Genomic DNA, 27856 nt, shown 5'->3' with positions numbered 1-27856 from the left:
AAAAATTGTCCAAATATGATATTTACATCTTTGACCACTCAATTACAATAACCACAACAACTGTTGTCATAAGTCGTAATTGTAGTTCAACTATGTGTAATTTATTATTTTGACAATACTTGTTACATGATTTTTAACAATGTTACATATCAAGAAAAGTGTGTTGTTAATATGGTAAATTTTATTTTTAAAAATGACACATGTCGATATTTAATTGGGTAACCTGTTGACCAGTTCAGTAGGTTTCCACTATATTAATTTACTAAAAGTAAAAAAAAATAAAAAAATAAGGGTATGACAAACACCAAGGTACCCAAGACGACCCCCATCACTTTTTGGTTTTCTAAGAATGGTTACTTTTTTGCTCGATCATTTTACTATTCTGGGTGTCTCAATATTAGTCCGGTAAATATCTACCGTAAAATTCAAGTACAGAAAAGAGGTGGATATAGGCATGAAACGGTTATTAGTAAACTTGTAGTCCAAATGCTTTCTTCAATTCCCACCCCACGTTTAAGCTCCTTCCTCCTCCCAAAAATGGCTTCCGTTGATTAAACTCCGATCCCTCCGCCACCATCATTCTGCTAATTAGTATCCCAAGAAATAAAATTAACGGCCGTCCAAACAGAAATCCAATCTTTTTTTCCTCTCCCTCTCCCTAGTTGCTCGACTATTAAAGAAGCGAGGTTTTCTGCATTTCCATCATCGCCAAGTTTAATCTATATCTAATTATCTATAGATTATGCTGGAAAAAAAAATATGTTTAGTCTATAGGAACATCATGCATGTAGGTAAACCCTCGGCGATCATTGTTGTGTGGCTCGCACTCTTTCAAGGAGGACTCCTCTGTGTAAATGCTGATTTGAATTACAAGGATGCGCTAACCAAGTCCATCATCTTCCTTGAGGCACAAAGGTCAGGGAAGCTCCCTCCTAATCACAGACCAAAATGGAGAGGAGACTCCGCCCTCGACGATGGAAAACTAGTAAATGTACGTACATCTCTCTATCTATGCCGATCACGTGTGACGTTCTTTTCATGATAAAAAAGACTTCATATGTGCATTTCCCACCAAAATTTTTGTATACTCATGCATGCATGTATGCATGACCCTTAATCATTAGGGTCAGTTGAATCACATGAATTTGTATTGAGTATTAGTTTTGGTGGCTGTGTTTTTAATTTGTCAATTTTGGTCACAGGTGGACCTTTCTGGGGGATATTATGATGCCGGCGACAATGTCAAGTACGGACTTCCGATGGCTTTTACAGTCACAACCCTGTCGTGGGCCGCCATCCAATACAATTCGGAGCTAAAGGCTACGGGAGAATTGCAAAATGTCATGGACGGCATTAAATGGGGAACCGATTACTTTTTCAAAGCTATTTCCAAACACAAGTTGTACGTTCAAGTAGGAGACCCCAATCTAGACCATCAATGTTGGGTTCGACCAGAAGAGATGAGGACACCAAGAACTGTGTATAGGATCGATGAGAACACTCCCGGATCAGAAATTGCAGGTGAAACCTCAGCTGCAATGGCTGCTGCTTCCATCGCGTTCAGATCCATTGATAAGGTCTATGCTCGTCGTCTCCTCAACAAAGCCAAGCTGGTATATATGCATCTATATGTTTCAGTTTAATCAATTAATTTATTTCAAGCTAGGTTTCCGAGTTTTCGACCTACTTCTAATTTTTCCCCTTTCTTGTAGCTCTTCCAAATGGCCAAAACTCATAAAGGAACTTACGACGGAGAGTGTCCTTTCTACTGCTCCTTCTCCGGCTACAATGTAACGATCGAAAATCTACCTACAAAATCAAAATCTTATATGACAAAATCGATCCTAATCTAATTTTCTTACCTGATTTGGAATATGTGGTTGTAGGACGAGCTATTGTGGGCAGCGACATGGTTGTATATGGCCACCAAAAGACCAGAGTACTTAACTTACATACACGAAGAGGCCATTCCCGCTACCGTGGCTGAGTTTAGCTGGGATCTTAAGTATGCTGGAGCTCAAGTCCTTGTCTCCAAGGTAATTAATTAATTTTCTCCACTTTTTACTGAGGCACTAATATCGTGTAATCTTCAAGTCTATTATTAAAAATTAAAAAATTGTAAAAATTTCCAAATATTGTTGCAGCTGTTCTTTGAGGGCGAAAAGGAACTAGAAAACTACAAGAACCAAGCAGACAGCTACATTTGCTCGAACCTCCCCGAGAGTCCATACATGCAAGTCCACACCACTCCGGCCGGTATGGTCCACCTCAGAGACGGGGCCAACTCTCAATATGTCACCGGGACCGCCATGTTGTTCAGTGTGTACAGCGACATTCTAGCCGAACACAACCAAAAGGTCATATGTTCCGATAAACAGTTCGATAGCACCCACCTTATGGCCTTCGCTAAGAAACAAATCGACCTATTGCTAGGCAACAACCCTAACGGCAGATCCTATATGGTTGGCTTTGGCAGCAACCCCCCGACACAGGCGCACCACCGGGGCGCGTCGATTCCTGTGGGGGCTGATACCAGCCAGGTCAGCTGCCCCATGAGCTTCGTGTACTGGTACAACAAGGATACACCAAACCCTAACGAGCTGACCGGTGCCATCTTGGGAGGGCCTGACAAGGACGATAAGTTCAACGACAAGCGGTGGGAGTCTGCGATGACTGAGCCATGCACCTACGTCAATTCACTAGCGGTTGGGGTCTTGGCAAAGCTCGCAACCAAGTCTATTGCGTGATGAACGAATTAAATGTATATATAGTACAGACTATGGCTAGCATCTTTTTGCTTCTTATTTCTGAGACAGTGAATGTTGTCAACACATTCGAATAAGAGTTCACCACAATCGCTGTAAATTGACGCAAATTTATGTATACCTATCTAAAATTTGCCGTTGCGCGCTTACATGCTTTATAGTATTCTGATTATATGTAGAGTAGTGTTCATTTAGTCATTGGCGACCAAGTGAACATTTATGTAATCAATATATATGAAACTCGTCAAACTTTTGAGTAAGGGCTAACAGTTACTAATTAACAACCTCATGGTTTTCCATTATAAATTGTTTGTTTATGTGGTTTACGAAGTTAGTCAGTCTTGGTCCGAACCACAATGATGAATATGACAACAATCATCTAATTGGAAATGATAATTCTTGTGGTTTAAAATGTCAACTAATACGACCCTTATAGTTTGCTAACATTAGTTTAAGTTTAGTGTTAATTTCCAGGACCGCCCAGGTGGAATTCCAACTAATGTTGTGAGCTCATAATGTTATTAAACATTGTTTAGACCACGAGATCCCCAATGTGTGCACCGTCCTAAACCGCAGAAATGATTTTGTAACGTTTGACATAACTCTTAACCTCTCATTACACTAATTAATTAATGGAATCAATATCTTCTTTACAAAATCGTGATATTAATACATACACACCCAACATAATGTGTACGTAGTACCCCAGTTTTCTTCTTAACTTACATTAATTAACCACACGTTGCCATCATTGCTTAAGCATCGCCTAGAAGCCACACCAAGCTGAATCATCAAGATAAAATTGAATAATTGATTATATCCTTGCCACAATGACACAGTGACACGTGTTAGCCGACCACTTACTATTTTAATTTCAAATTAGATGATAAACATTAAGTCTATTTTAAGAGTAATAGATCTGTTTTTAGTAAATTATAATTTTGACATTGTAATTAATTAATTATCATAGGTTCAATATAAGAGTTAGGTAGGCTAAAAGAAAGATTGTTTAAATCAAAATTTTTTATTATGTTTCAGAATAAATCAATCAGTTGCGAGCTATTGTATCAGATATTCCGACGCATCGCAAGATTTTTTTTCAATCAAACCTAATGATCAGAACTTGATTAAAGTTAAAACTAGAGCAGGCTCGGTGTAACCCAGTTGGGGAGACAAAGATCTTATCCGAAATACCGTAAAGGTTGGTTTACCTTGTTGGTGATAACATAGCTGCCATGGCTAACCTTGAAGGTTTTAAGCTAGTAACAATGGAGGAGACGAGAGAAAATGAGAGAGAATATTGAAGCAAATTTTCTGAGTTTTTGTAATTAATGCAACACACCCTAATTCTTACATCATAACGTACAACTATTTATAGTCAGAGAATTACTCTAACAATTATTACAACTGAAATATGAAAATTACTTTTAACTAGATAAAACCACATCAGCATGCATGAAGATCACCACACCATGACAGACAGCTGGACTCCACACACTGGTCAAGATAAGAGCAGCTCACGTTGACTTGCACATGCGTTAACACCTCCCCTCAATCTCAGTAGGGGATACCAGACTGAGATTGATACAATGCTCCTTAAACACTGGACTGTGTAATCCCTTGGTGAAGATATCAGCAGTTTGATACTCAGTTGGAACATATTGTAGTAACAGATCCTGCTTCTGAACTCTTTCTCTAACAAAATGAAAATCATTGTCCAAATGCTTGATCCTTGAGTGAAATACAGGGTTAGAACAAAGAGCAAGAGCAGATAGGTTATCACATTTCAACAAAGGTGGTGCAGGAATTCTAATACGTAGATCACACAGGACATGTCTTAACCAAGAGATTTCTGCAGCTGTATTTGCCAGTGCCCTATATTCAGCTTCTGTAGAACTTCTTGACACAGAACCTTGTTTCTTTGATTGCCAAGATATAGGACAGTGAGCAAGATATACAATGAAACCAGTAGTTGATCTTCTGTGATTGACTTCACCAGCCCAGTCAGCATCACAATATGCATTAACATATGGAACACCACTGCCATACTTGTATAATAGACCTTTAGAGAGAGTACCTTGCAGATACCTGAGAATTCTTTTGACAGAGGCAAAATGAACATCAGTTGGTGTTGACATAAATTGACACACAGTATTGACTGCATAAGCAATATCAGGTCTTGTAAAAGTCAAGTATTGGAGTGCTCCAACAATGCTTCTGTACAGTGTAGGATTGGACAATGGAGTTCCTTCAGTTTTCAACAACTGAATATGTGGGAGACAAGGAGTATTACATTCTCTGCATGATTCCAAACCAGCTTTTGCAATCAACTCCTTAGCATATTTTTCTTGAGACAAAAGAATTCCAGTGTTCTTGTATTGGACATTGATTCCCAGAAAATAGGACAGTGGACCTAGATCTTTCATATCAAAAACTTCACTTAATTCAGTAATCACAGCTTCAATACCTTCCTTATCTGATCCAGTTATGATAATATCATCAACATATAAGAGCAAGGCAATTACACCCTTGTCAGTATACTTAACAAACAAGCTAGGATCAGAATGTGAATATTTGAACCCTAGAGCTGGAAGAAAATTGGAAAACTTTTCATTCCAGGCTCTAGGAGCTTGCTTTAGACCATAAAGTGATTTCTTCAATAAGCACACATGATTAGGATGTCTAGAGTCAACAAAGCCCTGAGGTTGAGCCATGTACACTTCCTCCCTGAGATCACCATGCAAAAATGCATTTTTAACATCCAACTGTCTCAACTCCCATTTGTTTATTGCAGCTAGAGCAACCACAAGTCTAACAGTACTATGCCTAACCACAGGACTAAAGGTCTCATCATAATCCAATCCTTTTTCTTGACTAAAACCCTGAGCAACAAGTCTTGCTTTATATCTTGAAATTGATCCATCTGGATTCTTTTTGATCTTATAGATCCATTTACTTCCAACAATATTCTTCTCTTTAGGTGGAGGAACAAGTTCCCAAGTACCTTGCTTTAACAATGCATCAATTTCCTCATTCATAGCCACATCCCATGCAGGTATACCAGTAGCAGCTCTAAATGACTTTGGTTCAACAGGATCCTGGATATCCATAATAGCAGAGAATCCACTAAAATAAGCCAGTTCATCAAAAAGACCTTGTTGAACAACACAAGAATAAGCACAGTAATCTTGAAAGGTCTTCTGTTTCACAATTCCATTCTTAGCCCTTGTCAACATAGAGTGGTTATTATAAACCTGAGCTTGATCTTCTACAAACAACAGTTCTTGAGGAAGAGCATTGGTTTCTTGAAGGGCAGTAGCACTCTCACTTTCAAGATTAGCATTATTAAGCTGTTGATTAAGCTGATCACTACTGACAACTGAATCAGTAGACCTGGATGACACACTGGAGTCTTCATCACCTGTATTAGCACTACCATTAATGCTACCAGTTGCAGCATCACTACCCCCCCCATCAGCAGATGCAGAGATAGCAGCAGAATGCTGAGGCACATCTTCAAAAGGAAGAAGAACTTGTAATTGATCTGAAGTGAGAACAGGCAACATGGTGGTAGGACCTGTGGATGAGGAGGAAGCAGAAGAAAGGGAAGTGTGGGCAGAAGAAGGAACAGAAGGTGAAGAATATGAAGGGGAAGAAGAACACGGGGAGGAAGAAGAGGACTGAAAAGGGAAGACAGTTTCATCATGAACAACATGGCGACACATCCACAATTTGTTCAGCTCAATGCTATAGCAGAAAACACCCTTATACCCTAGAGCATATCCTAAGAAGACACACATAGTAGTCCGAGGATCAAGCTTATCCTGAGAATAAGGTCGAAGATAAGGGTAACATGCAGAACCAAACACCTTGAGAAATTGTAAGTCAGGAAGTACACCAAAGAGCTTGAAATAAGGAGACTGATGCTGAAGAGACTTACATGGCATTCTGTTAATAAGATAAGCTGAATGTGCCACAGCATGGAACCACAAAGGTTTAGGCAACTTAGCAGCAGACATCAAAGTGATGCAGGTTTCAACAATATGTCTATTTTTTGTTTCAGCAACTCCATTCTGCTGTGGAGTATATGGACAGGTAATGAGATGCATAATGCCTTTGCTATCAAGAAAAGCCTTAAATGCTTTGCTATTAAATTCACCACCTCCATCAGTTTGTAAAGATTGAATAGGTAAATGAAACTGAGTCAGCACAAAGTTGTAGAATTTGACAAATGTGGAGAAAGTATCTGATTTATTGATGAGTGGATATATCCATACAAATTTAGTATGGTCATCTATGAAGGTTACATAGTACTTGAAGCCTTCAAGAGACAAACAAGGGGCAGGACCCCAAAGATCACTATGAATTTTTTGGAAAAGTGAAACAGACTGAGATACCGACTCTGAGAAGGGTAACCTATGCATCTTACCACTCAGACAATCAGTACACACATGAGTAGAAGCATCATTATTGTATTTTATATTGGACTGAGATAACATTCTTGACACAATGTCAGAAGAAGGATGACCAAGTCTGTGATGCCAAAGTGTTGACTTGACAGCTGAACCAATAAAAGCAGTGTGAGAATGAGAATAAGGTTGAGGGAGGCTTGGTGTTTTGAACAGAAAAAGCCCTTCTCCATTACTCTTTCCTTTGTACAGTAGAGCCTTTGATGCTTTGTCCTGCACACATATGTCAACATCATCCATGACAATGAAGCAATGATTATCCTTGCAGAGTTTGTTAAAAGAGAGTAAATTGACTGCTAAGTGAGGAACATGTAACACATTGTTAAGCTTGAATGTATGATGAGCAGGAGTAATATTAGCAGAACCAATGTGTTTGATATGCAAACCTTCACCATTGCCAATGGTAATTGACTTGCTTGACTCAAAAGGATGAGCAATGGTGAGATTTCTGATATCAGATGTCATGTGATGAGTGGCACCAGTATCACCAATCCACACTTCATTGTTCTGAGATCCAGATGAACTTGCTCCAGAAGATTGAGCACACATTGCAGTGAGAGTAGAAGGTGGTTCTGCACCCTGATATGCATAATTGCTTCTATGATGACAATCGAGTGCAGCATGACCTTTCAGACCACAAATTTGGCAGATGATCACAGAGTGTGATGGATGATCAGCAGGAATATTATTTCTGTAGAAGCAATTGACAGCAGTGTGCCCCTTCTTACTGCAGATTTGACACTCAGGAGAAATGCCAATGTTATTCCTGTACTCCAGATTGTTACCTTTGAAGTCAGGTGAGGAAGGATTCTGGAAACATTTATTGGCAATATGACCTTTCTTGTGACAATAGCTACACTCAGTATTTTGATAACAATTTGAGGCAGTGTGCCCTTTCTTGTTACAAATCTGGCACTCAGTGGCATTGTAGCTCTTAGTGTTATGACTATCTCCTTGAGAGAACTGCTTGTTAGTGCTCCAGCTTGATTGTTTTCCATTCCACACTCCTTTGCCCTTGTCATTGTTGTAGAAGTCTGCAGTACTGTTGTTGTTGGACCTAAAGTTGGTCCCTCTAGCTGCCATTGCTGTCATAGAGTTATGTGGTACAAACTGTGCCTCTATATCTCTCTCAGCAGCCAAGAGTTGAGCCCTGAAATCCTTGAGAGAAATGGCACTATCTCTAGCACGAATGACAGTTTTGATCATAGAATACTCTTCAGGTAGACCATTGAGAGTAACAACAACAATATCTTCATCCACTATATGAACACCAACAGAGCTCAACTGATCTCTAGCATGTTTGATGCGCAGGAGATACTTATCAATAGAGTCAGCACCTTTCTTAATAGTCTGGAGGTCAGTCTTCAACTGAATGATATTAGCTCTTGAAACAGTGGAAAATCTCTCTTGCAAAGCAAGCCAAGCTTCATGAGAGGATTTGCTGCCAACAATGATTTCCATAATCTCATCATCAAGAGTGGCCATAAGAAGACCAAGAAGTGCCTTATCCACTCTCTTCCACTGTTTGTAGGCTTGAGTGACTTCACTGGTTACAGATCCTTCCTCAGTCAAGACAAACCGAGGAGGACATGGATAACTACCATCAAAGTAGCAGAATAGATCATTTCCTTCTAAAACAGACTGGAATTGAAAGCTCCATTTAACAAAATTGTTCTCACTCAACTTCACAGTAATCATGCTTAGAAGTGAGTTGATATCAGACTGTGTGATAGCCATTTTTCACAAATTGACTTGAATCTACAAGTTATCAAGATATTTGTTGTTCAGCTTTATGATTTCAACACAACATTTATGTTATCAAAAGTTATGTTATCACAGCAACAATCTTCAATTATGCATAACAATTATCAGTCTCAGCAGCAAACTTCACAAACTTATGAGATTCACGATCATTTCTCATCAATCACAGTAGCTAAGACCTCAGCTAACAACAATTACCATAGAATCCACAGTCTCAAAGGTGTAGTAGCCATCAAAAACTAGATCTACAATCTCATATTCAAGAGCAGACTCAATAATTCTCAGATAGTTGTAATCACACAGCTTCTTCATAACCAAGACAAAATAAGCATCAGATTCAAATAGATCAAGTAAATCGGAAACAGATCTAGGTCTTGAGCAACAATATGTAGATCCAAGCTTCAAATAGTGAATCAGTGATCATATAAAGCTTGTACACAAGTAAGCGAGCAGAAACATAACCTTTATGAGCTTAATTTGTCGAGGAAACCAAAGCAAAACGAAGAACTAGGGTTTCTGCTTGTAGAATCACGATGAGCTTGAAGCGATGCGGAAGCGAGCTGAAAAGCACAATCAGACTAGGTAAGATTAGCACAGAATCAAGAGCCTGAGCTCTGATACCATGATAACATAGCTGCCATGGCTAACCTTGAAGGTTTTAAGCTAGTAACAATGGAGGAGACGAGAGAAAATGAGAGAGAATATTGAAGCAAATTTTCTGAGTTTTTGTAATTAATGCAACACACCCTAATTCTTACATCATAACAACTATTTATAGTCAGAGAATTACTCTAACAATTATTACAACTGAAATATGAAAATTACTTTTAACTAGATAAAACCACATCAGCATGCATGAAGATCACCACACCATGACAGACAGCTGGACTCCACACACTGGTCAAGATAAGAGCAGCTCACGTTGACTTGCACATGCGTTAACAGTTGGGTCCTACTCATTTTGGATAAGCCTCACCATTCACGAGGACCAACGACCTTTTCTTATTGCCACGTCATCCACCCGACCAGAACTCAATCTTGACCGACCTCATTTCTCAACGTGGGTGCTTAATTATAGTTCCACATGGCAAACACAGTTCCTCACCAAAAACTGTTGGCAGTTCGAGCAGGTATTTCGGAATAACGCCCCTGAATTTATAAAAAAACATGGGATTTGGTTGTGATCACCTACCTCTTCACTTTGGTGGACTCAATTTCTCAACCAATTAGAAAAAGTCTTGGCACGCTCTTCTTTTTTGGCTACAAAAGTCCTTTGCACAAAATGAATCATATATTCTTCTAATTAAGAATTACAAACAAATTATAATATCGAGTTGATGACTCAGCGAATGATGACTCCTACGTACTTTTTTTTATTTTTTTTTATCGGGTTAATTGTTAGTAACTCACACACCCATGCAGTGGTATCCCAGCGCCAGGATACCTGCACTCCTACACACTTGATTATGTGAATTCAGAGCTAATTATTTCTTAAAAAAATAACTAATTATTATCATAACCTTGTAAATAAATACGAGGTAATTATTTAAAAAGTCTGAAGTTTCTTGCATTGTTTTTGCTTATGCTTTTTTTTTTTTTTTTTTTTTTTTTTTAAAAAGATGATCAAAGGGTTTCACTCCTGGCCCCATGGTGACTCGAACCCATGACTTCGTACATAGGTAGTGGGTGCTCTAACAAAGTATCTTACATTTTTCTGCTTATCTGTAGAAGTAGTCAGACCGTTATTTATATTCTATCCATATCGTTATTTACATTCTATCCAGATCGTTATTTGTCGTTGTGCTGATTTTTATAGAAACAGCTAAAAATAAAACAGAAAAAAGAAAGCCGTTATGAGTAGAATGAGTTGCGAAGCAGATGATAACAGCTGGTGATAAGTAGTGGGACGTACATCCAGTTGGTAATGGGACGCTTTCTCCTAATGAGGATAAGGCCGTGTGTTCTGGCTTTAACAGCTACCAAAATAAAAATAAAATATTATTATTTCCAGGGGCATTATCCTCTAATCAACTCTATAATCAATGGCCTATCCACTTAATCTTAATCATCTTAGCTATAAATAGAATAAGTAATTACAAATCGTCAAAAAAAAAAAAAAGAATAAGTAATTACAGTACCTATATAAAATATATATAAAAAAATGGTGGATTAGATAGATAGATAGATAAGTACAATGTAGGTTGCTCTCTCTGGAATCTGGATCTGCTTCTCATTTCTCTCGGTAGTTTATAAATATTCACAACCAAACCTTATTTGCCTGGATTTGGATTTGGATTTGCATTCATTCATGTCGATCGCATTGGATAGGATCGGTGACGTCGCGCCCTCGTCTGGCTTCATGCACGGTGGGGCCATGTCGTTTGGCTTGATATTCGAGTCGTCGCCGGGAGAGGATAGAGCTCCGGCCGTTGCGTCTTCCTCGTTGTCTTCGATCGGGAAGAACAGCGACGTGTTGTCGGACGAAGGCGACGAGGAAAATGACGAGGCTCAGAGCTCGTATAATGGTCCTTTGGATATGATGGAGGCTTTGGAGGAGGTTTTGCCTATCAGGTTAGAACCGAACTTCCATTTTCTTTTTTCTGCGATTTTTGTTTTGTTTTATATCATTTTTCGGGTTTTTTTTTTTTTTTTCCTTGAATCATGGGGTAGAAAATTCGTGTTGTTATGTATTGTTGTTCTAAATTAAATATTTGTGAACATTAATTTGAACTTTGAAGGCAAATAGGCTGTAGTGTTCCACAAGAATCTACACATTTTTCGATTTTGTTGAGATTATGGTTGAAGATAAGGACTTTTTCGCTAGGAATCTGTTCGTAGTTGATAGCTAGATTGTTGATTTTGTATGCCAAAGCACATAGTGAGCAATATATTGCAAATCAATTACTAATATCTTGGTTGGATGAGTGTATATTGGCCCTATTTATTGATATTCATATATATGACTAAATGGTGGTATGGTGGTTTTGCAGGAGAGGCATCTCGAAGTTCTATAACTACAAATCCAAGTCCTTCACGAGTCTGGCAGATGTTTCAACTTCTTCCTCCATTAAAGAGATTGCGAAGCCAGATAATGCCTATACCAGGAAACGCAGGAACCTGCTCGCTTCGAATCTCATCTGGGACAAGAATCGGAATTCCCCACTGAGTTGTAGGGGTGGGATATCAAAGTCCTCAAAGAGAACAATCACCGCAAGTCAAAGCACGTTGGCTTTGGCTGTGGAAATGTGCAGCTCGGAAACCAGTCCCAGTACAAGTGGTGATTCCAACTCAAGTTCCCTTACTCCTCCATCCTTCAATAAACTCGGAAATCACGTTGCTTGGCGATCATTATCCTTGGCTGATTTGCAAGAATGTGCCACTTCTGCAGCTGTAAATACCACCTCTCGCTTCTTTCCTTCAAAACCAAATTTGCAGCCCTGACTTGAAACGCCACACCGTTCTTGCCCATATCACAAAGCATCGTTTGCTTTAGAGTTGAGTAGTTTCTGATCTAATCTTGTTTGAAAATGTAACCCTAGAACTTTCATTGTTAGTTTGTACATATACTTAACCTAGTAAAACCCACCAGGAAGTAAATGCAATCCATGTATATTGTTACAAATATGAAGTGCCAATATCGGTGGTTTGATACTTTGATGCCAGTGCCAGAAACCTCATCTTCTATTACACAAATCTTATGCTGGTTTTCTTTTCTTTTTGGTTACAATCTTGTGATGGTTTTCCAAAGCAATACTATAAAAGACTGGTTAAAATTCCAGTTCGAGTATCACAACAATGAATCAAATTCCTCAATGGCCACCGCTAAATGTACAAAAGAATTTACATTGACGCTATAATACAACATGAACCAGATTCCAAGGGTACAAAGTGCCACCTTAGGCGAAGTTCAACTATCCACAACCCTCCCCCCAAAGACAAAGAAAGAAAAAGAGTAAAGAACCTAATAAGATATAATTCAACCTAATTTCAATAAACCAGTCCTAAACCTACAAATGATTGAAGGGAAATGAATTCATCAGGCCTGATGAACCCCCGGAACACTAATTAACAAATTAGAGCAATGAATGGAGTCACCCTCTAATATTTAGATGACTACTGCTCCAAGTCTTGTCTGGGTGGAGAGAAGCCACTAATACTTAAATGACTACTGCTCCATGTCTTGTCTCGGTGGAGAAGCCACTGTTCCCTACACCTTATACCTTAAAAGGAAGCACTGTTTTACTCTTCAAATTCAGAACAAGCTTATGCAGCAACTACTTGGGATGAACGGACTATTTCATTTTGGTGCTGGGCAAGAAACTGAACACAAGAATAACCAGACAAGGAAGATGGAATTTCGATATCTGAAGGATCAATAAGAGGGATTGCCTTGTCAATATCTTCCGTAGAGAATGGAATGCTGCAATTAGAAAATCAAAAGTTTAGAAAACCAAATATGAGAGACAAGAAGAAAAGCATCTGCAAATCTGCAATGCATGCAAAGTAAGATGAGAAATTCAGAAAGTCGAAAGGATCCGGTTCTAACTTAAGATGGCTAAAACCCAAATGTGAAGCAAGTGTATGTAAAATCAGCTTCATGCCCATGGTTTAAAAATGGTCGAGGAGAAAAATATTTAAGGTAAAAAGTTCTGCCATTCGATTTTGAATCGTACAGGAAGCATGATTTTGTTGTGAACATAATTAGACCCAATATCCCAATGCAAAGCAGATTACCTTAGATCATCATCCAATAGGAATGAATTGGAGGTTAGATTCTGGTTGTCCTTGTTCAAAAGCTCCCTCATTTGGGCAACCACCTGCCAGCAGCAAGATAATGTTAAAAGAGAAATAAAAACGGGTCCATAATCACAGATTTATGAAACAAGGAACCAAGTATGCAAACATGCCTCATTGGACACACTCTGTGTGCCATATTTGTCATCCCAGTACATGGTACTAATTCGATAGATTTGCCTAATTGTCAATGCCTGTACAATGATCACCACCATGATACGTTCAGTTTGTGAGTTTGAAGGTTGTCCACACTGAGAATGATAGGACAGCATAAAATTGAGACATTCACAAGCAAAAGAATCATACCGGACAAAGGTCCTGCCTAATCTCATCCAGAGATTTTCTCCTCTTCTGATGAATCACCTATACCAATTGCAACAAGCAGAAAAGGTTCCTGAATTCTGATAGATCATGGATTTTAATATGTCTAGGGAAAAGTTTTAGCTCATATACCAGAAAACCAACAGCTTGCCTAATATAATTTAGCTCGTGCCAGGAGGTTCCTGCAAACTACACCAATCGAAGATTCAGAGCATAGTATAAACTACTTCAACAGAAAATTCTTGCAACATGGAATTTTACTTGCCTCATCCCCTGTGTTGACAATCCACTTCTCCAGTTCAGCTAGACCTGATTTTACATATTCTCCATTCGAAAATGTGCAACACTCACGTCGCAGAAGCAGACTACCAAGGAAAAAAAGGAGGAATCAATAAATCATTGGAAATTAACTAAATAAGCAATATAAAAACAGAAATAGCAGTAAACTCTTGCCTGTTGAAAAGTGACATATTGATGAACGAAAAGACCTGTGTAATTAGCTTACGAATGAAAAATGAAGGTACCTGAATAAAGTATAATGCTTAGGTCAGAATCAAAATAAAAGGTCAAAACGAAACAGCATTCAATTGCAACTTTTAAACACTCACGCCCAGGAGTAAAACCTGGTGTTTCACTCATCAAGGGTGCAGCAAATATTTTTTAAGCTTCTTCAACAACAATTAGATGACATATGATAGGATCCTAAACTTGGCGCGTAAACAATAAAGAGTTGACTCCATCATAGATGACATATATCAATAAAATCATCTGATGATTAACAAGTCTTACTCAACTCTATATATAGCTTGGGTTAACATGAATGAGAAAAAGCGGTAAAGCATGAGATATATAGATTCAAAGCAACAAAAGTGCTATATAAATGAATGAGAAAAATCTAGCCCACATACATGATTTCCACGTAATCGAATCATAAGGTTATCCAGAAACTTGATTATGTTGTCCCACTGACTCCCAGGCAATTGTTGAGGAGCATTACCAGGTGATCTAGACTTCCCCGCATGAACTCGTGCAGCTTTGGGTGCCTAACAAATAATATGAATAGCCAAGGATCAAAAATCAAAAAAGGCAAAACCACTGTACCACTGAATGAGCACACTAAACATGGATATAGATTCTGGACTGGTGCTAACAATAGAAAAACAAAATGAATACAGTGATTATGCCCCTATAATTTGAATTAGAAACAGATTAGCCCAAGTCACCTGAATGCATGATCCCAATAGTGGAGCCAACTCCTTCTTCAAACTGTCACGCATCAAGCCAAATATCTTTTCTACGCAAGCAGTAAGCTGTTGTTTGAACAGTATAGCTGGATATCTTGCTTCTAAATGTGACATACCATCTCCTTGTTTAAATGGTGACGTCAGTCCCTGTGAAAATGCAATATGAAATTTACCAACGAGATTAAATGAACAACGAAAAATTCAGTGAGCCCACATTTAATTGCAATTTACATGCGCAATCCTAAGAGCTAAACTGGAAGACCCAGCTGAACGCTGAGTTGCTGGGAAACCATTTGGTCTTAAATTCCTCTGCAATAGACATAGAAGTGCTGAGGCATTGGATAGCCAATATGGCAAGGTAATGTTCTCATCCCCAACCTGAAACAATAAATATAACAAAAATTGAAGTTCTCGAACGTTATGTATTTCAGGTATGCGAAAACATCCAAATCATAAGCACAAATTAACTAGATAGAAGATAGTTACCCTCAGAACATCATTTATCCCCTCAATTATATGATCAAAAATAACTGTCCGCTCAGACTCAAAAGCATGCCACTGAAGAAGGCATTTGTATATGATACAAGCCGCCGATGGTTTACTGTCTTTAAACCCAATATCCTCTTTAATACACCTTGATAGGAATTCATAGTTCTCCTGTACACATCAAAGCAAGGTGCTAAACACAATTACAGTACTGAAGATAACGCCAATTACAATCATTAACAAGATGACCGTGAATTCCAAAAGATGAAGATCAGGCCCAAGAAACAATAAGAGTTACAACCTGGTGCCTCTCCACTGCTAACTTTGTTCGCCGTGATTCGGACAAGCCATGTGAAAAGGGTGTTATAAGTTTTGAAGGTGTGGGTGACTCCTGCATCAGATATATCATACATTTAGAAGAAAGATGTTTGTTACAACAATTAGAGAGAGAGATTGGGAGAGAGATATCATGTCTTACAAATTCAGGCTTTCGATCAGTGTGGGGAACAAGTGCACCAGAGTTCTTCTGTTACCATTTAAAAACAATAATCTTAGAAAAACTCATGGCTCTAATATACAAATGAAAAAGCACTTTACTACCAAGAGAAAATCTTATGGACAAAAGTTGCACACTAGTGACAAAACAGAAAATATAGGTAAGCAAATGATAAGTTCATTATTTTGCCACTGTTCTCAAAACTAAAACATTGGGATGCTGGCAATTCCAATCATTGTAGTGTTTACAAGGAGAAATTGAAAATAATGGGATGTTTGCAACGCAGGTACTTAGAAAAAAGAAAGTTCTGTAGGTCAAAACATTTAATCTGCATATATTACCTCGGGAACTGATGCCTTTTCATAACCACGTCGATTGCTCTTTGGAGACACAGCAAGGGCTTTTTGTCGCATGATGTGATTCTCATCCTCTAAAACCAAGAGTTTCTCCTTAAGACTGTAAATTAAAAAAATTAGTAAGCACAAATCAAGATATAAGAGCATAACAGATGCAGAAACTGAAAAGAAAAAAACATATTTACAGAAAAATACATATTTAAAATCAATATCTAATCTATATACATAATGAGAAGAATTGGAGTAAGTCATGAATTTCCAAAAAAACACCTGTTTACATTCTGTTGGAGATCATAACACTTGTGTTCAAATTCCTGCAGCTTTTGAATGGTGTCATTACTGTTTTTCTGAGCCTTGCGAAGCTCATTCTCCATATCAGAATTCTTCTTATCCAAAGCATCCAAAGAACTCTGCAAACAAAATTGTTCAGCAATTTTTCAAGGAATACACACTGCAAACCCATAAAATGGTCAAAATGCTCTGAAATCAAATTTTTAACAGGAAGAAGTTAAGCAAGGAGGTTTAAGCATCCACAAAATAGTTCATGTTTCATAATTTCAATTATCAAACTCTAAAAGTCTATAAGAAATAGAAAAATTTCTTATAGAAAAATCAGTCTATTCAATAGCTATCATATGCGGTCGATAAGTCGGGGACTCAGGGGACCTATAGTCATGCTAAGCAAACGTGAAATTAAATTCCGTCAATGTCAAATACCTACTTAAGTCAAGAAAAGCTAGGTTTAAAATGAAAAAAAAATTACAGCAACCAGCGTAGACATCACATTAAACTAGAAAATTTTCAAAAAATAAAATTCAATAAGCATCGCATCCCTCACTTTTAAAACTGCATTTTCCTTTCTTAATTCAGCCATATCCTTGAGTTCTCTTTCCAAAGCAAATTTTTCTTTCCCTGACAGTTCCAATTGATTCTGTAGCACTGCATTCTTGTTGCACTCATTAATTGTTGCCAGGTTTGATGCCTCTAACTCAAGGTTCAAAGATTCCACCACTGTCTGAAGCCTTAAAATTTCTGCTGACTTAGCTTCTTCATTAGAAACCTGCATTCCATAAAGCTTGCAATGAAAGGAACTTCAAGTATCCATATGAGCACAGTAGTTTGTCATATAGTTAAATTTGGGCGAGACAGAGTCAAGATGATACTAATTGTTTATACGAAAAACGGCACCTTCCAACATTTTTTAAGGTAAAAAGTACTTTCATTGCCAGTACTACATGAAGTATTGGAATGAACAATTTGCACAGAAGAAAAATATACCCGCATTCTTTTCTCAAGATGCAATCGCCAGGTGAGATCTTCCAATTGCTTCTCAAGTTTAGTCTTAGCTAAACGTAAGGCACCACTTTCATTTGCCAGCTGCAAATAGTAAATGAAAAATTAATGGTGTTGCGATACTGATGCAGAACAGAGCAACAGTTGGTGAAAGTATGATTATGGTGGGTTGGGGAATGTCGAGAGATTAAGAGAGCAGAAAGGTTTTAGAAGAAACGGAGGGTTTCTAGCTGTACAAGGGAAAAATAGTCGAGGGAGGTTAGGGAGAGAACTAGGCACCAACCCTTTCAACAACTTGAGTTTATTTCATTCCAATCTGATTTGGGTTTACAATAGGTAGCCATATTTACAAGCTTAAAATACATTACCCTTTGACTCCTAGAACACCAGAAGACTCAATTAAAGACTTAATAATAATAAGACCCTTAAATAAAAGACATAAATAGACTTAAATAGACATAAAGACACACTCAAGACTCTTGAGTACTCACCTTAATACTTAAATACACTCTTGAAATTACTAGACTCATAAATACTCTTCATATAACTGAAAAATGACTTGCAAGACCCTTAAACTACCACAGAGACTTCCCTTTGGACCAAAAAAGGGGCTCAGTCTTCGGCTTCCAAAGAGGATATTTCTTTTCTAACCAAATTGTGGCTGCTGCATTAGATACCTTTTATGCATATTTGTATGTAAGAGAAGCAATGTAATTTCACTCACTTGTTTAAGCTTTCGAAGCTCTCTCTTAGCCAACTTCCGCCTCCAAAGACATTGTATTGCTACAATAGAAGCTTGATGATGTTGGAAAGCTGAGCGAACCTTGCGCATCCTCCACCGAGCCTAACAAATTTATATTATGTCAAAATAAAACCAAGCTATGATGGCATATGAAGCAGAAGCCAGCCAGATGACATTACACAGAAGACATATATGAATGTATCAATAGAACACAACTCTATAAGTAACAGCATGCTGCTATTACTAACAATTTTCCCCCAACCCAAGACAAGTGCACCAAAGATTAAAATCACACCAAACATTGCAGAGGCTGCACTTATAACGCCACTTTCACAACCTTAAATAATATTACTACTCTGCACAAGGCAAATTATAACACAGGAAATTTGTTTACCTGTATCATAGTTGCAGCTTTATGTTTTTTTCCATGCACAAATCTTTGGCGGGTTGAAAAACCACGAATATTGGACTGTATGGTAACAGCAGCTGAATATAATTCAACATACGCATGCCTCAATAGCCACCTTCGGACATGTTTCTGTATGAAAATAGCAGCAGCTGTCTCTCGTTTTAAAGCATAAAGTGCTCTAGCAAGGAATCCTTCAAACATTAAAAACAGAAAAATATTAGAAAATCAATATATAAAAAATCTCAATAAAGTGACGGGAAGAATAAGATTTTGCATTTCTGATGAAATCTGGCAGAAGCAATCGAAAGAACCTCTACAAAAAGCTTGAAGTGCTAATGCAGCAGCTCGAGTTGAAACAAAATTCCTGCGAGCAACGAATGTTCGCAACTGACATTGAATACGCTTTGCAGCATTGTCCAAGACCTCAGCGCGTCTGGAGTCCAAAACACCAATTTGACCAGCCCTAAGAAACACTTTGGTCCTACCCAACTTCAAAAGAAAGAACAGAGATCCTTGTCAATTATTTACTACACATGATAATTTTCAAATATTAACAGTGTTCACCATACAGATACATGCCCACTCACAATGCTTTCAAACATAAATGAATACATGCATGAGCAATAATAAATTGAGAACAGCCTAGATACATGATTATAGGACAAGTACCTGAAAATTCTCAAGCTTCAAATTCTTCAGAATTTTCTCAGTTGTAGATTTTTCATCATAGCTACATAGACATAATAAATCAAAGAAGTTTACGATATTAGTATGCAGAATAAGGGAAGGCGGAAAAAATTGTGCAAAAAACTTTTGGAAGATAAAAAAATGAAGTACTAGAAGAATAAAAGAAAATTAAAAATTAAAACAAACAAAAACATATAAATAGAATCATCCAGCTTTGACTATGTGGATGTCTAAATGGAACAACCAAAACAAATAAAGTGAACATTAGAAAACATTAAGAAAGATGAATGAATCTACCTTATGTCCATTAATTCAGGAGCTAATAATCCAAAACGATCTACAAACTCTGAGTAAGTTCTACGTGTGGGATAACCTGCCAGACTTATCCGAACAGCCTCTAAAACACCCTAAAGTCAAATAAGAGAATCATTGGATGAAACAGCTTTATCAATGTGCCATCAATTAAAAACAAAATGCACCAAGTTGGTGAGTGGGGAAACTACAACAAGTGCATGATAGTTAATTGGTTGGTATAGATTTGTTCCATGTTCCCCAGATACAGATTCGTAACACCAAACAGCTATAATAAGACCCATATCATACAGGTCCAAGCACTAAGATACAGTTTGATTAAACACAATAAAATAACATACCAAATTTGTTAAATATTTTCTTTCTTAACCATGTTTCATCCTGTTTTTGTACCAGCTCTTAACATCTTAAATTAACAGCCAAATCCCTTTTAAAAACCAAACACTGTGCTCAAGCTCATTTTTCTTTAGAAAATAATAATAACCCCTGCCATATCCCTGAACCAAGAATCATCATAACAATTTGCATGGTTTATCTATGTCATATCTGATACATCATAATGTAGATGTAGCAGCCAAATACTACACTTGAAATGAAATTTTGGGTACGCTTGCTTCAGAGAGAGAGAGAGAGAGACCACCATTTTCCTTTATTAATGTAAGAATAGCTGATTCTACTTTTGTTTTCCTTTTTCTTGGTTCCCTAAACCCTAAATGCTAAAGTGTAAGATCCTTCAAACCATCAAAAAGATCTTCAATGTAAAACCTTAAAAAATATTATGTAGGCAACTTTGGTATCTATAAGTATGTCAACAGTCCCAACAAAAGTTTTTGATTGTACTAACCCCACAACGTAATTGATGTAAGATGCTCAGATTCTCAAATTTCTGCGGTCGATTCAATGAGTTTGGCTTAACACAGCGTACATAATGAGGCTCTGTTGTATTGAGGGTTTCCATCAATGCTTGAAGTTGTTGCTGGAAATGCCAAAATAACATGGAGGAAATATTAGCAGCATGAACACTTCAACAAACATATTAGCAGCATGAACCCTTCAACAAACACACACACATCTATTCTCTAATATATCATCGATTTTGTTGGATGTAGGTCAGTTGGAGAAAAGATCGCTTCAAAACTAAATCAGCAAAACACTATTTGTTTCTCCACTAAACTGTCTAATTATGAATCAGATATCGATCCGATGCAAGCTCTTGAAATAAATTTATAGCCGCATATGGAGAATAAAAGAGAATATTCTTATGGTAATAGCCTTCTCCCATTTAATTTCTTTTATTACGTCATGCATCCAATGAATGTTAAATAAGGAAACACCCAAAATTAAATATACCTTAAATCTAGTGGCTACAGAAGAAAACTTGTACGATGATCTTGAAGATTCTTCAGGTAGTGAGCAGAAAAGATCAGCAACAAAGGGGCATTTCGAGGAAGACAAAAGATTGCAATGATCTACCACCACATAATCACGGTTTTTATCCAAAAAGAAATCTGTGTGATAAGTGACCTACAGAAGTAGTGAATTAGTAGATTAGTTAGTAAAAATATGTGGATCAACAGATGCACAAATAGGTCATGAAAATAATATACCTTTCCAGCATAATGGGACAAGGTAAAATCCGTCTCCGAAAATTTTGCCTTCTCCCACCTTGGGTGGTCCCGGAAACTCTGAAACAACCTGGTTGAAAATGTGTGGTGTGTTGATTTCGGGAACATGCTGCAAAGAAAAGAAAATCAGGATAAGGACAAAAATCATGGAACCGCTAAAGAGAGTATAACATGCACCAAATTTTAGTGTAATTACCAAGCTTCATCCAACAGAGCAATTATCCCAAGAGGTTTCTGCAAATCAATGTAGGATAACATTAAGGTCCATGTATAAATTGCTAGAAATTAGGTATTGACCAAACTTGAGAGACAGAAGGGCAACCTTCTCAATCAAATCTAGAACATCTTGGTTGTCTATGAATTCAATGTAGCTCCAATCGATTTCCTCTTTGCTATACTCCTCCTGCTCCATCTTGAATACATGCTGGAGCAAGTGTGAGAGAAGTTGGGATTATTAGTAACACAAACTTACTTAACAGCAGAAGATAAAAGTATATTAATTTCATAAAACAGAAACACACACCTCATTAAAATGTTGCTGCAGCTTCTCATTTGCAAAATTAATGCAAAATTGCTCAAAACTGTGGAAGAGAGATACCTTAATTAATCAAAGGAATAAAGAACAATCATAATGACAATCAATTCTTATAATAATGATGATAAATGATGAAGGAATAACATTAAGGTGCAAAGACTATGAGTCGGTGACTATCACCAATTAATAGACAACCTTAGATGAAAGTTTATGAAGTGAAGGCTCATAAACCTTCTGGACATGTCAAGTATGTTCAGAGTACCATGATAATAAACCACACAAAATTGTGTTGGCACTTAATGACTACTCCAACAGTAAAGCAAAATTGCATAGTAATGGCATAAACTAAATTTCAACACAGACGATTTAACAATCTCACCTGTTGTCTTTAAAGCATTCAAAACCATAAATGTCCAATACTCCTATCTGCATTTGGGAATTCAAGTCTTGCCCAACAGACCTGTTAATCTTCTCGACAAGCCTGTGAAAATATCAAATTCCAAGGAAAATGAAAAAGAAATCTTTAGAAAGAGTCAGATAAAAATAGAACAGCTCTGAAGGGGGGGAGTTAAAGCATACCAGTCAAACAATCGTGCATAAACAGTCTTTGCCAATGCATCTCTACTAGAAACAGCACCATTGCAGTCGAGAGCTTTAATAATAATTCCTTCACGAGTTTGGATTGTACGAGTAGATAATGTTGCTAACAAGAGGTTTTCATCACACCTGATTTATAAAGAAGCCAGGTTAAAAAATGAAAGAACAAATGCACCCTATTATATAGTTCTGGATATTTTGGAACGCTCCTATAGCAAAAAAAAAAAAAAAAAAGTTTAACAATTAAGTTACTCTACTCATTAAATATTAAATTCCAAGGGTTACCTATAAAGAACAATATAACATCCTAAAAGAAAAGACCCACAATCATATTTAGTCAGATTACCCATCAATCTGCTAATGCCGATTCAGAAAAGATAAAAGTTCAAGTCAAGCTACATAAATCACTTACATAAAAAGATTAGCAGCCATCTGCATATGAAAGCTGGATTTCTGATCCTTTAGAACTGAAGAGTCGTGCTCTTTTCCAGGAGAAAATTCAACATTTCCCAAATGTAGAATTGCAGCCAAGGTGCGAAATATTGCTTCCTATTGATTGGATAAAAATAAAACAAATGATTTACAGTAACATCCATGAACAAACTATCAAAAGGGGGAAATCAAACTGTTCATTTTTAAAAGCCATCCTCTTGGACAGTGTTTATAAACCTGCTCTTCGTGGCTGATGCCAACAATATCCATTGCTGTTCTTGTCTTCATATATTCTTCCGCATTGCTCACTCCATCCAGTTCATACGTCTTGCTTTGATTCAGGTAGTGAAAGTGGCTTGGATGGCCTAACTTGTACTTTTCTGCATCCTAGACATATAAGACAACCAATGAACAATATAAGCTTGAAGATAAATTCAAGACCTATCGTCATATACATGGACACAGACATAAGCAAACACATGAACAACTTGAAACAACCTGAGGGGCAAGGAACATTAGCACCATAGTCCTTAAAAGTGCTAATAAATGCATGCATGCGTATATAGACACAATGGTAAACAGATACATGAACGTAGATGCTTAGATACTGTTATGTACAATGGTAATCATGAGAAAAATCCATCCACACATGATAGAGAGTACCTTTCCAGATGCGCACAATTGGTAAAAACAGTGGTAATTCCTTTCAGGGTCTGTTATCTGCACAACACGGGATCTTTCCAACAGGTAAGTTCTAATTGCAGCTCCAGATATTCTCCCGTTTGCATCGAACTGAATCTCAACAAACTTGCCAAAACGACTGCTCGTAGAAGCATGAAAATGCAAGTAAAACTTATTTTAGTTTAAATATTAGTAACATTGAATAAATCCAACAGAAAAAATGCATGATATAAAGCTGCAAGAATAACTCTACAGACTATAACAACCTTATCGTAGTTCATTCAAATGCAATAAACAAGAAGTTCTTATGATGACATAATATCATTATAAGAAGAGGGCAGAAAGGTTTGGGTAAGGACAATCTATATCCTCTCCTTTCATACTAGCATTCTAGCTAAAACATAACACTGAACAGTAACAAGCAATTTCAAGCTTCTGCATAATCAAATTAGCGAGAGTGTGGGATAAGAACTAGCATATACCGCACCTTGAATTGTCATTTCTAACAGTCCTCGCATTCCCAAAAGCCTCCAGCAGGGGATTTGACTGAACCATGCAAAAAATAAAATCAGTGACACAATAACAACAACAAGATGGGAAAAAATATATATATATATATTAGAACACCATGGTAATCGAACTTCTCAGTACAGGTAAATATCATCTCCTTTTCCTAGGCTTCAGGCCAACCAGAAGACCCCCCAAGTCCAAACTGAAAAAGAGAATCCATATACCTCAACCCTACCTTCTTTGCCAAAATTCAGTGGCAAATATGAAAAACCATTATCTACGACAGAATAAAAAACTATGCATAGTCTTGTCCAGATTGCAAATAGTTGGTAAAGTAAACCTGTTTGAATCAATGTGAAATCTTACTTCAAGAACTTGTTGCTCAACAGTTCTCTCATCACTAGCAGCTCGGCCTCCTACATAAGTAAGATACTGCATAATCAGTTTTGTCGTCTCTGTTTTCCCAGCTCCACTTTCACCACTGACGAGTATTGATTGGCTTCGACCCTCAGTCGTCATTGCTCTGGATTATAAAGAAGCTAGCTTAAGTCATTAAATGTAATGGCAACGTAACATAGGTCAGCAGTCAATTTTCATATAAGAAGAAAAAGTTAGCACACCTATAAGACGCATCAGCCACAGCAAAAACATGGGGACTAAGCTCGCCAAAAGGAGCTCCCCTATATTGCTCCATCATATGTACATTGTATAGATGGGGAAGCTTAGTGAATGGATTAACTGCAATCAAAATGCTCCCTGTATATGTCTAACGACAAAAGAAAACAATTCATGTTGAGTGTCACTGCAATCCCGAAAAAGAGAAAAAAGGTTATATGAATGCATTTCCTAAAATAGAAACATAAAAAGAACCGTTATGGTATAGTATCTCATTTGAAATAATGAATGAACATTATGTATATGACCCTTTCCGCATTGAATAATAATACTACGTCTTCATCCTAACCCACCCCCAACCCAAAACAAAGAAGTCAAATAAGGGATGTTAATTATCAAGTCTTATACACACTCATTACACGGGATTGTCTGTACATTTAAGCAGTCAAATTAAACCCTGTCAACTCTCAAAGGGTGAACTCAAGCCCTTATTTGGAATAGCTTTAACATTTTATAGAATGCATGAGATCCAAAGCATTATCTTAGTCTTATCTAGGGTTAAACGAGAACCAGTAGCTCGCCAAGTGTAAACCATCGCGAAGCAATTAATAATGCATTTGAGAAGCAACTAAACACTGTCACTTTAACAGTACCATTTAGTTACAATACTCGACTAACATGGAAATTGGGACATGGATTCCATCACTCCACCAAGTAGTAAGCCCAGAAATCATACATTAGTACCGAATTAACCACAATCAAGAAAGAAATTCAAAAAGCCCTTTGATTAACTACCAGTAGCACTACATTGATGAAGAAATTTCACTCACATATATATCATTGAGAGCATATCTCCTCCGAAGATTGTAAAGCACTCCCGGCTCGTTCAAATACGTCAATTTGGTCATGTCATCCACTCCCCCATGCTCGTCCTCGTCGGCGTCCCTCGGAAACAGCTTCTCCGGCGAAGCCAAAACCTAGACACACACAGTCAAAACCTCACAAATCAACACCGCAATTCCACAAATCACGCAAAAAAATCTTCAAAGAAATCCGGACCTTCTTCCCGGAGGCGGCGACGAGCTGGACTTGCTTGCCTTTGAAGTCGGCGACCTCGGCCGGCACCCACGCCGAATCGCGGTCCTCGAGCCAGACCTTGGCGCCCTTCCGGAGACTCATTGCGGACTCCCGGAGAGGGCCGAACCAGAAAACCCTAGAGGTCTGGAGGTTGAAGAAGCCAAAAATCGAGGGCCAAACAAACAAAAAGAAAGGAGAGAAAGACAAAACGCGAGAGAGAAGGGAAATGAGGTTTTGGGTGAAAAATTTTGGGTTCCCGCCCTAAACAGGTGTGGAGAGTCCAAAATGGCGAAGCACTTTGAAAGTTTACTGGACACGTCACCAGGCGCAGAGAGAGAGAGAGGGGTCTGTCTGACGCAGTTTTCAATATGAATGGCGGTTTATTTTGTTTGGGCAGCTAAACCACTACCACACGGCACGTGCGAGTTTTGGCCGCGCTGACCTAACTTACTTACTAGAACGGAGAACGTTACGAAATTTCCGTTTTTACTTTACTTTACTTTTTTTGTATTAGTTCGAAGAAGGATTTGAATCTTGTAACGTACAGATTCGCCTTGTCTGCTGGATTTAGTAATTTTTTTTTGTTTCATATTTATTACCTCTTTCGCACGTCATTATGGTGTTCCATCTAATGAGGAAAGTTTGAGAAAATAAATAATTACTTGAGAAAATTCCCATTGGCAAAAACAAGAAAAAAAAAAAATTGATAAAGCATTTTTGTTTGTATAAAGTCGTTGCTGCCGATTGTACCCTACATTGGAGATGACAGTGTTTTCGGAGTTACCAATTTTTTTCTGCTATAATTATATGTCCACAATTAAATTAAATTTTTTCTAAGTATAGTATTTAATTTTTTTTTTTTCTGCCGATTGTTCATTACAGTATATATATATATTTTTTTCTACTGGTTGTGGCATAAATATAGAGGGTTTCACCTCTATTGAGAGAATTGTTACTAGCGTTTTATGGGACTGTCGAAATGGCTCTTTCTTTTTCAATGAAAATGACGATGAGAATTGTTGCCTTGTTAGGTGCAACGGGTGACACTCAAATTTTCTCTTGGGAAATAAATAGTTGCATTCTATATCAGAAAGAGTCTTCTTCTGATTATTAAATGTGGTTCTGGTTTGGAGGTCATTCTGTCTATCCACCGACGATGAGTGACGATAGAAGAAGCCAAAACGACTATGGGCCTCGTTCCGCCATGAAGAAGAAAAACGAAAAGGCCTTGGAGGTTATATGATGCAAGCCCAAATGGCATAATGGGCCTCAAAAGGGAGTAGAACAAGTACCGCATACAAGGCACAGAGAACTAAAATTCAAAAACATAATGGTTTAAATGCAGCCTAGCAAAACCCATTTGCATCAATGATGATGAATGATGATAGAGGAAAGCAATCTCTCCCCTTCAGACTGACACAGAAATGGTCCAGCCATGAAAGGCTCCACAGTGCATTATTGCTTCTTCGCAGTGCATTATTGCTGGTCATGCAAATAATGCACTCTCCAGCCTGAACCCTGACTCTGTACTCTGTAGACTGTAACCCCACCAGGACTGTGTACCCAATAATACAAAAGAAAGTTACTGCATGGTTTAACCCGAACCACTGCGGGTGATAAACCATGGGGGTGTCATATAGTGCTCCGGA

General features: G+C 37.7%; 3 protein-coding genes across 4 annotated transcripts; 2 read left to right on the top strand and 1 right to left on the bottom strand.

The window, feature by feature from the left end:
- The first annotated feature begins 540 nt into the window (after positions 1–540).
- On the top strand, positions 541–3025 carry LOC133735443 (endoglucanase 16-like). The gene is made up of 5 exons (XM_062162844.1): positions 541–991; positions 1203–1613; positions 1713–1790; positions 1887–2036; positions 2145–3025. The coding sequence occupies exons 1-5, from the start codon at positions 743–745 to the stop codon at positions 2745–2747; spliced, it is 1491 nt and encodes a 496-aa protein (XP_062018828.1). The 5' UTR covers positions 541–742; the 3' UTR covers positions 2748–3025.
- Positions 3026–11103: 8078 nt separating this feature from the next.
- On the top strand, positions 11104–12649 carry LOC133736764 (protein OXIDATIVE STRESS 3 LIKE 2). Its single transcript, XM_062164360.1, has 2 exons — positions 11104–11566; positions 11986–12649. The coding sequence occupies exons 1-2, from the start codon at positions 11304–11306 to the stop codon at positions 12434–12436; spliced, it is 714 nt and encodes a 237-aa protein (XP_062020344.1). The 5' UTR covers positions 11104–11303; the 3' UTR covers positions 12437–12649.
- A 131-nt stretch (positions 12650–12780) lies between these two features.
- LOC133736762 (myosin-15) lies at positions 12781–26481 on the bottom strand. 2 transcript variants are annotated; one of them, XM_062164356.1, is made up of 38 exons: positions 26190–26481; positions 25961–26107; positions 25136–25281; positions 24882–25038; positions 24493–24551; positions 23988–24144; positions 23562–23711; positions 23305–23441; positions 22875–23021; positions 22675–22776; positions 22284–22341; positions 22083–22184; positions 21957–21994; positions 21743–21869; positions 21486–21659; positions 20980–21111; positions 20121–20230; positions 19806–19866; positions 19448–19625; positions 19122–19327; positions 18710–18829; positions 17971–18069; positions 17531–17752; positions 16963–17102; positions 16678–16792; positions 16319–16366; positions 16142–16231; positions 15841–16011; positions 15586–15732; positions 15334–15501; positions 15019–15153; positions 14564–14634; positions 14376–14475; positions 14243–14299; positions 14096–14152; positions 13903–13983; positions 13730–13812; positions 12781–13415 (listed from the first exon to the last, which is right to left on the bottom strand). In XM_062164356.1, the coding sequence occupies exons 1-38, from the start codon at positions 26307–26309 to the stop codon at positions 13259–13261; spliced, it is 4569 nt and encodes a 1522-aa protein (XP_062020340.1). In that variant the 5' UTR covers positions 26310–26481; the 3' UTR covers positions 12781–13258. The 2 variants fall into 2 exon arrangements, 1 of the variants encoding a protein (XP_062020340.1); XR_009859710.1 differs by lacking the exons at positions 12781–13415; positions 13730–13812 and having other exon boundaries at positions 14243–14292.
- Positions 26482–27856: the final 1375 nt, after the last annotated feature.

The sequence above is a fragment of the Rosa rugosa genome, chromosome 3, assembly GCF_958449725.1.
Source record: "Rosa rugosa chromosome 3, drRosRugo1.1, whole genome shotgun sequence".
Taxonomy (NCBI): Eukaryota; Viridiplantae; Streptophyta; class Magnoliopsida; order Rosales; family Rosaceae; genus Rosa; species Rosa rugosa.
The sequence above is the reverse complement of the archived record's forward strand: the minus strand, read 5'-3'. Positions and strand labels throughout refer to the sequence as shown.

Bases quoted from the DNA above. Each gene is read 5' to 3' on its own strand.
- LOC133735443 (XM_062162844.1), top strand. From the start codon at position 743: ATGCTGGAAAAAAAAATATGTTTAGTCTATAGGAACATCATGCATGTA. The intron at 1,614-1,712 runs GTATATATGCAT...CCTTTCTTGTAG, and splicing joins TCCTCAACAAAGCCAAGCTG to CTCTTCCAAATGGCCAAAAC. The intron at 1,791-1,886 runs GTAACGATCGAA...ATGTGGTTGTAG, and splicing joins GCTCCTTCTCCGGCTACAAT to GACGAGCTATTGTGGGCAGC.
- LOC133736764 (XM_062164360.1), top strand. From the start codon at position 11,304: ATGTCGATCGCATTGGATAGGATCGGTGACGTCGCGCCCTCGTCTGGC. The intron at 11,567-11,985 runs GTTAGAACCGAA...GTGGTTTTGCAG, and splicing joins GAGGAGGTTTTGCCTATCAG to GAGAGGCATCTCGAAGTTCT.
- LOC133736762 (XM_062164356.1), bottom strand. From the start codon at position 26,309: ATGAGTCTCCGGAAGGGCGCCAAGGTCTGGCTCGAGGACCGCGATTCG. The intron at 19,867-20,120 runs GTAGATTCATTC...ATGTCTATGTAG, and splicing joins CCTGAATTAATGGACATAAG to CTATGATGAAAAATCTACAA. The intron at 16,232-16,318 runs GTAAGACATGAT...TATCTGATGCAG, and splicing joins CTGATCGAAAGCCTGAATTT to GAGTCACCCACACCTTCAAA.